We start from the raw sequence: 13,898 nt of genomic DNA on the forward strand, positions 1-13,898 counted from the left end.
TACCAGAATATACTAGAATATAGCAGAATATGCCAGAATGTACCATAATATTACTAGTATATAGAAGAATATACGAGAATATAAATGAATATACTAGAATATAGCAGAATATACCAGAATATACCAGAATATACCATTATATTACTAGAATATAGAAGAATATACGGAGAATATACCTGAATATACTAGAATATACCAGAATATACAAGAATATACCATAATATACCATAATATTACTCGAATATGGAAGAATATAAGAGAATATACCATAATATTACACGAATATAGAAGAATATACGAGAATATACCTGAATATAATAGAATATAGCAGAATATGCCAGAATATACGATAATATTACTAGAATATAGAAGAATATACGAGAATATAAATGAATATACTAGAATATAGCAGAATATACCAGAATATACCATAATATTACTAGAATAGAGCAGGATATACGAGAATATAGCAGAATATGCCAGAATATACCATAATATTACTAGAATATAGACGAATATACGAGAATATAAATGAATATACTAGAATATAGCAGAATATAGCAGAATATACCAGAATATACCATAATATTACTAGAATATAGAAGAATATACGAGAATATACCTGAATATACCATAATATTACTCGAATATAGAAGAATATACGAGAATATACGATAATATTTCTAGAATATAGGAGAACGTACCAGAATATACCATAATATTACTAGAATATAGAAGAATATACGAGAATATACCTGAATATACTAGAATATAGCAGAATATGCCAGAATATACCATAATATTATTAGAATATAGAAGAATATACGAGAATATAAATGAATATACTAGAATATAGCAGAATATACCAGAATATACCATAATATTACTAGAATAGAGCAGGATATACGAGAATATAGCAGAATATGCCAGAATATACCATAATATTACTAGAATATAGAAGAATATACGAGAATATACCAGAATATACTAGAATATAGCAGAATATGCCAGAATGTACCATAATATTACTAGTATATAGAAGAATATACGAGAATATAAATGAATATACTAGAATATAGCAGAATATACCAGAATATACCAGAATATACCATTATATTACTAGAATATAGAAGAATATACGGAGAATATACCTGAATATACTAGAATATACCAGAATATACAAGAATATACCATAATATACCATAATATTACTCGAATATGGAAGAATATAAGAGAATATACCATAATATTACACGAATATAGAAGAATATACGAGAATATACCTGAATATAATAGAATATAGCAGAATATGCCAGAATATACGATAATATTACTAGAATATAGAAGAATATACGAGAATATAAATGAATATACTAGAATATAGCAGAATATACCAGAATATACCATAATATTACTAGAATAGAGCAGGATATACGAGAATATAGCAGAATATGCCAGAATATACCATAATATTACTAGAATATAGACGAATATACGAGAATATAAATGAATATACTAGAATATAGCAGAATATAGCAGAATATACCAGAATATACCATAATATTACTAGAATATAGAAGAATATACGAGAATATACCTGAATATACCATAATATTACTCGAATATAGAAGAATATACGAGAATATACGATAATATTTCTAGAATATAGGAGAACATACCAGAATATACCATAATATTACTAGAATATAGAAGAATATACGAGAATATACCTGAATATACTAGAATATAGCAGAATATGCCAGAATATACCATAATATTATTAGAATATAGAAGAATATACGAGAATATAAATGAATATACTAGAATATAGCAGAATATACCAGAATATACCATAATATTACTAGAATAGAGCAGGATATACGAGAATATAGCAGAATATGCCAGAATATACCATAATATTACTAGAATATAGAAGAATATACGAGAATATACCAGAATATACTAGAATATAGCAGAATATGCCAGAATGTACCATAATATTACTAGTATATAGAAGAATATACGAGAATATAAATGAATATACTAGAATATAGCAGAATATACCAGAATATACCAGAATATACCATTATATTACTAGAATATAGAAGAATATACGAGAATATACCTGAATATACTAGAATATACCAGAATATACCAGAATATACAAAAATATACCATAATATACCATAATATTACTCGAATATGGAAGAATATACGAGAATATACCATAATATTACTTGAATATAGAAGAATATACCAGAATATACCACAATATTACTAGAATATAGAAGAATATACCAGAATATACCATAATATTACTAGAATATAGAAGAATATACGCGAATATACCTGAATATACTAGTATATAGCAGAATATACCATAATATTAGTAGAATATAGACGAATATACGAGAATACACCTGAATATACCAGAATATACCAGAATATACCAGAATATACCATAATATTACACGCATATAGAAGAATATACGAGAATATACCTGAATATAATAGAATATAGCAGAATATGCCAGAATATACCATAATATTACTAGAATATAGAAGAATATACGAGAATATAAATGAATGTACTAGAATATAGCAGAATATACCAGAATATACCATAATATTACTAGAATAGAGCAGGATATACGAGAATATAGCAGAATATGCCAGAATATACCATAATATTACTAGAATATAGAAGAATATACGAGAATATACCTGAATATACTAGAATATACCAGAATATACCAGAATATACCAGAATATACCATAATATTACTCGAATATAGAAGAATATACGAGAATATACCAGAATATACTAGAATATAGCAGAATATGCCAGTATATACCATAATATTACTAGAATATACAAGAATATATGAGAATATACCTGAATATACTAGAATGTAGCAGAATATGCGAGAATATACCATAATATTACTAGAATATAGACGAATATACGAGAATATAAATGAATATACTAGAATATAGCAGAATATAGCAGAATATACCAGAATATACCATAATATTACTAGAATATAGAAGAATATACGAGAATATACCTGAATATACTCGAATATACCAGAATATACCAGAATATACCAGAATATACCAGAATATACCATAATATACCATAATATTACTCGAATATAGAAGAATATACGAGAATATACCTGAATATACTAGAATATACTAGAATATAGCAGAATATACCAGAATATACTTGAATATACCAGAATATACCATAATATTACTCGAATATAGAAGAATATACGAGAATATACGATAATATTTCTAGAATATAGGAGAACATACCAGAATATACCATAATATTACTAGAATATAGAAGAATATTGGAGAATATACTAGAATATAGCAGAATATACCAGAATATACCATAATATTACTCGAATATGGAAGAATATACGAGAATATACCATAATATTACTAGAATATAGAAGAATATACGCGAATATACCTGAATATACTAGACTATAGCAGAATATAATAGAATATACGAGAATATAGCAGAATATGCCAGAATATACCATAATATTACTAGAATATAGAAGAATATACGAGAATATACCTCAATCTACTAGAATATAGCAGAATATGCCAAAATATACCATAATATTATTAGAATATAGAAGAATATACGAGAATATAAATGAATATACTAGAATATAGCAGAATATACCAGAATATACCATAATATTACTAGAATATAGAAGAATATACGAGAATATACCTGAATATACTAGAATATAGCAGAATATACCAGAATATACTTGAATATACCAGAATATACCATAATGTTACTCGAATATAGAAGAATATACGAGAATATACCAGAATATACTAGAATATAGCATAATATACCAGAAGATTCCAGAATATACCATAATATTACTAGAATATAGAAGAATATACGAGAATATACCTGAATATACTAGAATATAGCAGAATATGCCAGAATATACCATAATATTATTAGAATATAGAAGAATATACGAGAATATAAATGAATATACTAGAATATTGCAGAATATACCAGAATATACCATAATATTACTAGAATAGAGCAGGATATACGAGAATATAGCAGAATATGCCAGAATATACCATAATATTACTAGAATATAGAAGAATATACTAGAATATACCAGAATATACCAGAATATACCATTATATTACTAGAATATAGAAGAATATACGAGAATATACCTGAATATACTAGAATATACCAGAATATACCAGAATATACAAGAATATACCATAATATACCATAATATTACTCGAATATGGAAGAATATACGAGAATATACCATAATATTACTAGAATATAGAAGAATATACCAGAATATACCACAATATTACTAGAATATAGAAGAATATACCAGAATATACCATAATATTACTAGAATATAGAAGAATATACCAGAATATACCTGAATATACCTGAATATACTAGAATATACCAGAATATACCAGAATATACCAGAATATACCATAATATTACTCGAATATAGAAGAATATACGAGAATATACCAGAATATACTAGAATATAGCAGAATATACCAGAATGTACGAGAATATAGCAGAATATGCCAGTATATACCATAATATTACTAGAATATACAAGAATATATGAGAATATACCTGAATATAATAGAATGTAGCAGAATATGCCAGAATATACCATAATATTACTAGAATATAGACGAATATACGAGAATATAAATGAATATACTAGAATATAGCAGAATATAGCAGAATATACCAGAATATACCATAATATTACTAGAATATAGAAGAATATACGAGAATATACCTGAATATACCATAATATTACTCGAATATAGAAGAATATACGAGAATATACGATAATATTTCTAGAATATAGGAGAACATACCAGAATGTACCATAATATTACTAGAATAGAGCAGGATATACGAGAATATAGCAGAATATGCCAGAATATACCATAATATTACTAGAATATAGAAGAATATACGAGAATATACCAGAATATACTAGAATATAGCAGAATATGCCAGAATGTACCATAATATTACTAGTATATAGAAGAATATACGAGAATATAAATGAATATACTAGAATATAGCAGAATATACCAGAATATACCATTATATTACTAGAATATAGAAGAATATACGAGAATATACCTGAATATACTAGAATATACCAGAATATACCAGAATATACAAGAATATACCATAATATACCATAATATTACTCGAATATGGAAGAATATACGAGAATATACCATAATATTACTAGAATATAGAAGAATATACCAGAATATACCTGAATATACCTGAATATACTAGAATATACCAGAATATACTAGAATATACCAGAATATACCATAATATTACTAGAATATAGAAGAATATACGAGAATATACCAGAATATACTAGAATATAGCATAATATATCAGAATATGCCAGAATATTATAATAATATTACTAGAATATAGAAGAATATACGCGAATATACCTGAATATACTAGTATATAGCAGAATATACCAGAATATACCATAATATTAGTAGAATATAGAAGAATATACGAGAATATACCTGAATATACCAGAATATACCAGATTATACCAGAATATACCATAATATTACACGAATATAGAAGAATATACGAGAATATACCAGAATATACTAGAATATAGCATAATATACCAGAATATTCCAGAATATACCATAATATTACTAGAATATAGCAGAATATACGAGAATATACCTGAATATACTAGAATATACTGGAATATAGCAGAATATGACAGAATATACCATAATATTAATAGAATATAGAAGAGTATACGAGAATATACCTGAATATACTAGAATATACTAGAATATAGGAGAATATACCAGAATATACTTGAATATACCTGAATATACCATAATATTACTAGAATATAGAAGAATATACGAGAATATACCTGAATATACTAGAATATACCAGAATATACCAGAATATACCATAATATACCATAATATTACTCGAATATAGAAGAATATACGAGAATATACCTGAATATACTAGAATATACTAAAATACAGCAGAATATACCAGAATATACTTGAATATACCAGAATATACCATAATATTACTCGAATATAGAAGAATATACGAGAATATACGATAATATTACTAGAATATAGGAGAACACACCAGAATATACCATAATATTACTAGAATATAGAAGAATATTGGAGAATATACTAGAATATAGCAGAATATAGCAGAATATACTAGAATATACCAGAATATACCATAATATTACTCGAATATGGAAGAATATACGAGAATATACCATAATATTACTAGAATATAGAAGAATATACCAGAATATACCATAATATTAATAGAATATAGAAGAATATACCAGAATATACCATAATATTACTAGAATATTGTTGAATATACCAGAATATACCTGAATATACCTGAATATACTAGAATATACCAGAATATACTAGAATATACCAGAATATACTAGAATATACCAGAATATACCATAATATTACTAGAATATAGAAGAATATACGAGAATATACCAGAATATACAAGAATATAGCATAATATACCAGAATATGCCAGAATATACCACAATATTACTAGAATATAGCAGAATATACCAGAATATACTTGAATATACCAGAATATACCATAATATTACTCGAATATAGAAGAATATACGAGAATATACCAGAATATACTAGAATATAGCATAATATACCAGAATATGCCAGAATATACCATAATATTACTAGAATACAGAAGAATATACGAGAATATACCTGAATATACTAGAATATACTAGAATATAGCAAAATATACCAGAATATACTTGAATATACCAGAATATACCATAATATTACTCGAATATAGAAGTGTTCAGTCCCACCGAGATTTATCTTTAGATTTAGTCAATCGTCGCGAGGCAACACCTGCGTAGAATTAAAGCTGAAAGCCATAAATTATGCCTTTCTCCGATTTCTAGCCATCCTTCGAAAGCTAGAAGAATGCTAATTCTCGAGTGGCCGTACGCACGGTCCTCGAGGGTTTTTTAGCTGATGGCATTGGAAAGTGGCCATAAAGGTTCAATCCGGGAAATCCTCGCTCCGCGTACCACCCGCAATGTACCGGAGGTCTCGGATTCGAACAAAGCGGGCCTTATGGCCCGCTCAAGCGTCGACCAGGCCAAGAGCGCAACCCCTCTTGTGCCACACGTGCGCGTGCCCCTTAACCGTCGTCACCGGATCCAAGTTAAGGGGCAATAAATTCGTCGCAAGCCACTTGGCTAAATACTCGGGCTGTTCCGGGGTCCTGCAATTCGTTTTTTTTTCCAACTTTCCTGGTTTGAATTGTGGGTGGAGACTTCCTCCTCCACCGGTGAGGGTTGTCCGGAAGATTCTTCCCCTTCAGGTCAGCCAGCGAATGAGAATGACTTTTCCCCCAAATTGGGATGATTTCTCGGCACCACCGAGGTGACCAGCGAGCGGACCCCGGGACAGAAGTGAGAATCACATAGACTCGAACAGAAGTTAGATTCGAACAGACAGACTCGAACAGAGGTTAGTCTCGAACAGAGGTTAGACTCGAACCGAAGTTAGACTCGTTACTCGGAGACTCGCATAGAAGTGAGACTACATTCGTCACTCGTTAGAAAGACTAGACTCGTTACTCGGAGAACACAGAAGTTCGACTAGACTTCGTTAGTTACTCGATCAGACAAACTCTTTACTCGGAAATTCTTCCTATTTCTTGTACCGCGAGAGTCTACTGGCTCCGTGAAACAGTTGCCCAAAGTTAATTCCGCAGGCAACAATTGTTATTTGTTACGTTATAATAAAAACATATTTAACCCGAACGAAACATTTCAAGGTCCTTCAAGCCGGATCCAGAGACTATTTCGGAGTGCGGTACAAGTGAAGAATTTAAAAGACAGAACGTTACGTGCTCCTTATTGTGACCACAAGTGCCATTAACTCGGTTCTACGGAGAGCTACAGAGCAGCAGAGACGAATCCATCGACCGAAGGTTCGGTGTTGGCTATTAAACCCGAAGACGACATCCAGAGACGAATCCACCGACCTAAGGTTTGGTGTTGGCTGTCGACCCCGAAGACCACAAGAAGGAAGTAGGATATCCAGTCTACTGAGGATCCAGACGTCTCCTGCACCCACTCGGCCGTTGACGACTACGATACGAAGTTCAGCCAAGGTAGACTCGTTTCATAAATCACGCATCATTTCCTTCCTTTATTCACTCGATTTTCCATTCCCAAATTCGGTTTGAACAATGGCATCAACAAATACGGATAAGGATCAGGGCGAAAAGCAATTAATACGTTCAATTAATCAAAAAGGCTGCTATTTCAAGGCTCAGATGATATCATTGGCGAACTATTTAAAGAAATTTCAAAACACCACTCGCGAACAAATAAAACTCGGTGAAAAATCGATCGCTTGCGCGCATTATTCGATAAATTCAACCAGAATCAGGATGAATTAGCGCTCCTGACGAATGAATACGACAAAGTAGAAGCACAACGCGAAGAAGTAATTGAACAATACGACGACGTTCTTGCGGCCGCGTTAGAAGTACAATTAACATTTAAGAACATTCCGGACAAACAGTTACATAATGACAATTCATCCGATAATCAAACATATTCAAAGGCCGCACAGATGAATGTAAAGCTACCGAAAATAGATTTACCCAAATTCAATGGCCGAATAGAGAAGTGGATCACCTTCAAGGATGCATTCTTGACGATGATCCATTCTCAGTCCGGATTAAGTAATGTTCAAAAATTAAATTATTTAAAACTGTCACTAACAGAAAAGGCTGAAACCGCGATCAGCGCTTTCACAATTTGCGACGAAAATTACGAGATCGCGTGGAACCATTTAGTCGAAATATACGACAACAAACGGGCATTAGTTTTGCGACACGCGACTTTATTGAGGGATACCCCAAGCATGCCTAACGATTCGTCAGAAGCAATCCGAGATTTGGTCAACTATATGCAGCTGCATATACGATCTCTTCAAGCTCTCGGGAGAACATGGGAGGACATCGCGAATGACCTCCTCATTAGTACCCTAATTACGCGTATGGGTAAAGACACTCGTAAAGCGTGGGAACATACCCTTTCGGACACCGAGATGCCAAAATTATCGGACATTTTCAAATATCTACATATCGCATCTCATCAATCGAGAGATGACGAATCAGTGTCCCAGGCTCCGAAAGGTAATGTTTCTAGCAGACCCGTGACAAGGCTTCAGACAGCGAATCGTGTGCATCAGCAACAGGGAACTCGGACCCGATATTCTCCACCATCGTCCCCTAAATTTACTCGACGTCAGACATTCGCGACAACTACATCACGACAATCTACTTGTGCAATCTGTCAAAAGGGGAATCACAAAACCTTTCAATGCAAATTACTAGACAAAATGACTGTTGATAAGCGAATCGAAGCAGTAAAACACGCGAAGCATTGCCTGAACTGTTTAGCTCCGGGGCACACAGCTGAACAGTGCAATGCAAGTAGATGTAGAGTATGTAACTTGCCACACAATACCAGATTGCACAAGGATTCGAAACTACGACCTCAAACCAGAGAAGAACGTGCGGAAAGTCCGAAACCCGGGTGCAGTTCTTGACATGCTCAATATCTCGATGTTTCACACAAGTTCCAACATACTTCTTTATTAACAGACGGTTCCACACATGATCTTATGACCACCGCAATTGTACACGCCTTCGACTGTGACGATCGGCCTCTCGAGTGTCGCGCGTTACTCGACACGTGTTCAAATGCGAATTTTATCACAGAGGCTTTTGCCAAAAGATTAAATCTGAATACTCGGGAACAACGTGTGAACATTGAGGTATTGAACGAGCTTAAAACGGTTACGAACAAGACACTGCAAGTAAAGGTCAAATCGCGCATTAACGGATTCAACCGCACTCTCAATTTTTTCATTATCCCACGTATATCCAGTCAGTTACCCGATCGACAAATTAACAAAACCAGATTGCACATCCCATCAAACGTACAACTCGCTGATCCCCATTTTCATCGACCGTCACATGTAGACATGTTAATCGGTACCGGAACAACCTTAGCATGTCTTAGCATAGGTCAGATCGAGATTGGTTCTAAAAATCAGTCCGATCTGATAATGCAAAAGACACAATTCGGATGGATCATCGGGGGGAGTGCACCGGTATCATCAATTCGTGAATCACACAAAACTTTGCTGACAAACGTGGATTTTGATATGAAAAAATTTTGGGAGGTTGAAGAGGGACCGCATCACTCGCACCTTTCACCATCGGAAAATGAATGCGAGTCCCATTTTAAACGAACATTCAGACGGTTAAAATCTGGACGATATCAAGTAGCGCTTCCGTTCAATGAGAAGAAGCAGCTAATCGGCGAATCCCGTACGCAAGCCCTAAATCGCTTTACATCTTTGGAGCGAAAACTTACTCGCGACTCGGAACTCAAGACCGAATACAGTAGAATCATGAACGAATACATTGATTTAGGTCACATGAGTCAGGTTAAAAATATTGATCAGACGAACGGTTATTATTTGCCTCATCACGCCGTCATCAAACCCACCAGCTCGACCACAAAATGTCGAGTTGTATTCGATGGTTCGGCTAAATCAGTCACCGGGATTTCATTAAACGACTCGCTACATACAGGACCGACGATACAAGACGACCTGTTTACTTTATTGAATCGATTTCGGATGCATGCCTATGTAATATCGGGCGACATTGAGAAAATGTATCGCCAATTTCTTGTACGTCCTGAAGATCGCCAATATCAAAGAATTCTTTGGAGAAACCATAAAAACGAAATTACGACATTTGAATTGAACACAATCACATTCGGTTTATCCGCCGCACCCTATTTAGCCATTAGATGTTTGCAACAATTAGCATCTGACGAATTCGAACATTACCCGAGGGCTTGCGAGGTTATCTCCAAGGATGTCTACGTAGACGATCTTCTAACCGGCACGGATGATTACTACGAAACATTAAAATTACGAAACGAAGTTATTCGAGTCCTAAAACGAGGATGTTTAAACATTCGTCAGTGGGTATCAAACGACCCGAACCTCTTATCCGGGCTGTCCGAAGAAGACATACATCCAAAATTCTTCGGCGATACAACGGTAAAAACATTAGGCATTGCATGGGATCCGAAAGACGACTCAATAAATTATCAAGTTCACGTGACGCCGCGACATACACATACGAAACGCACAATTCTTTCAACGATCGCGAAGATTTTTGACCCGTTAGGTTTACTCGGTCCAGTCACAGTCGTTGCAAAGATGCTAATGCAACGGTTGTGGCAATTGAAGGTCGATTGGGACGAATCGCTGCCTATGAGCATCCAGACTGAATGGTCAAATTATCAAGAAGAGCTCAACTTATTAGAAAATTTAAAGTTTGAGCGACATGTTTCTCAAACATCGGTACAACGACTAGAGCTGCATGGCTTCTGCGATGCAAGCGAGCGTGCATACGGAGCTTGCATATATATTCGGTCCCTTGACGTATCGGGGAATATAAGGGTACGACTTCTTTGTGCAAAATCACGCGTTGCACCTTTAAAGACCATAAGTTTGGCTCGTCTGGAGCTTTACGGGGCTGTCCTCCTTTCGTCACTTTACGATTCGATCACGAGATGTCTGAACCACAAAATACACGAGACGATTTTGTGGACAGACTCAACTATAGTTCTCCATTGGTTGCATAAACAACCTAATGTATTAAAGACTTTCGTAGCTAACCGAGTTGCGGAAATTCAGACGAAGACAAACATATTAGCATGGCGACATATTCGGTCATCCGATAATCCCGCGGACCTGTTATCACGCGGCACAACTCCCAGCAGTCTGACAAGCAACAAAATCTGGCGCTACGGGCCAGATTGGCTTGCAACTGACGAATCGTTATGGCCAACATCTTGCTTTGAGCCTCCTTCAGAAACGCCTGAAATGCGCAACATACAATGTTTTACAGTCACCAGTGCTCAGCCATTCGATCTATTATTACGGTATTCGTGCATAGACCGCCTACGCCGAATCATTTCTTATTGTTTACGATTTCGTCCGGCAAATCGAAAAACTGGACCCATTTCCATACAGGAATTGGAACGCGCTAATAATATAATAATCAGTTCAACTCAGGCACACGCTTTTTCTGAAGAGATCGCAGCTCTTAAATCAAAAATCGGTTTAAATTCCAAGAGCAAATTATTGTCGCTAAACCCGTTCATCGACGAGCAGGGTATACTTCGCGTAGGCGGTCGACTGCAATATTCTAATCTAGAATATGACAAAAAACACCCGATACTTTTGCCAAAGGGTCATCACATCACCGACTTAATAATCCGCAACATTCATATTCGAAATTGTCATTCCGGTTTGACGTCAACTTTGTATAACGTTCGACAAACATACTGGCCAATCGATGGTAAAAATACTACCAGGAAAATAATCCGGAATTGCATCAAATGCTTTAGATTCAGCCCACCAATGACAAACTACCTGATGGGTAATTTGCCTACCACTCGTATTACCGAATCTAGACCGTTTTCAAATGTTGGAACGGACTACTGCGGGCCGTTTTTTATCAAAGAACGTCGTCATCGAAATCGGACGCGCGTTAAAGTTTACGTTGCGGTGTTTATCTGCTTTTCTACCAAGGCAGTTCATTTAGAAGTGGTGGGCGATCTAACCACGGACGCCTTTTTAGCAGCCTTGAAAAGATTCATCGCGAGGAGGGGTATTTGCAGTAACATCTATTCTGATAATGGTACTAATTTCGTCGGTGCCAACAACGAATTGAACGAACTTCACAGAGTTCTGCGAGAGGATGAGAAGGTCAATCGATTTGTCACTGACAAAAAGATTTCATGGCATTTTATGCCTGCCTTGTCTCCTCACTTCGGCGGACTCTGGGAAGCAGCTGTTAAGTCGTTCAAACATCACTTAAAGCGTGTTGTCGGTGATCAACTTTTTACGTATGAACAATTTGCCACGTTCGTAACCGAAATCGAGGGAATTTTAAATTCCCGACCATTGACTCCTCTTTCTTCCGATCCAAATGATCCTGTAGCATTGACTCCTGCCCATTTCCTTATTGGTACCGCGATAACGAGTGTACCTGAAGCTGACTTCACCGCAAGTCCGAGCAATCGGCTGTCAAACTGGCAGCATATACAAAAAGTCAAACAGGACTTCTGGACCAGGTGGTCCAAGGAATACATCCACCAGCTACAAACACGGACCAAGTGGATGAAGGGATCCCACGACATCAAGGAAGGCACGGTTGTCATCCTGAAGGACGATCACCTGCCTCCACTCCAGTGGCATCTTGGAAGAATCTTGGAGATCCACCCCGGCATCGACAACGTCACACGTGCAGTTACGGTTAAAACCAGTAATGGTGTATATAAACGAAATGTGAAGCAACTCGCCCCCCTTCCGATTGCTTGCGATACTTGTTAAAAATTTCGAACTCGTTCATGGACAATTGCGTCACGATTATTAATTTTCATTTTTATTTACGTTACCACTCGTTCGTATATAATTACCTGATTCTATATTATATGTAGTTATAACAGCGGTAAGAATTTGTGTTTACTCGAATTATATTAGTACTCGTCTAGCGTTTATTCCCGTAATTACATTCTATTGCGGTTTCATATTTTATTCGTTCTATCCTATATCTTATTGTATTCTTTTTCTTATTCGCGCTACATTATTAGGATAATCCGACTAGTTTTATTGAACTATGCGTA

General features: G+C 34.6%; 1 protein-coding gene across 1 annotated transcript; it reads left to right on the plus strand.

Moving 5' to 3' along the window:
- The first annotated feature begins 9,801 nt into the window (after window positions 1-9,801).
- LOC143365141 (uncharacterized) lies at window positions 9,802-13,605 on the plus strand. The gene has a single exon (XM_076805066.1). The coding sequence runs from the start codon at window positions 9,802-9,804 to the stop codon at window positions 13,603-13,605; it is 3,804 nt and encodes a 1,267-aa protein (XP_076661181.1).
- The last annotated feature ends 293 nt before the right edge of the window (window positions 13,606-13,898 follow it).

This window comes from Halictus rubicundus, unplaced genomic scaffold, assembly GCF_050948215.1.
Source record: "Halictus rubicundus isolate RS-2024b unplaced genomic scaffold, iyHalRubi1_principal scaffold1387, whole genome shotgun sequence".
Classification (NCBI taxonomy): domain Eukaryota; kingdom Metazoa; phylum Arthropoda; class Insecta; order Hymenoptera; family Halictidae; genus Halictus; species Halictus rubicundus.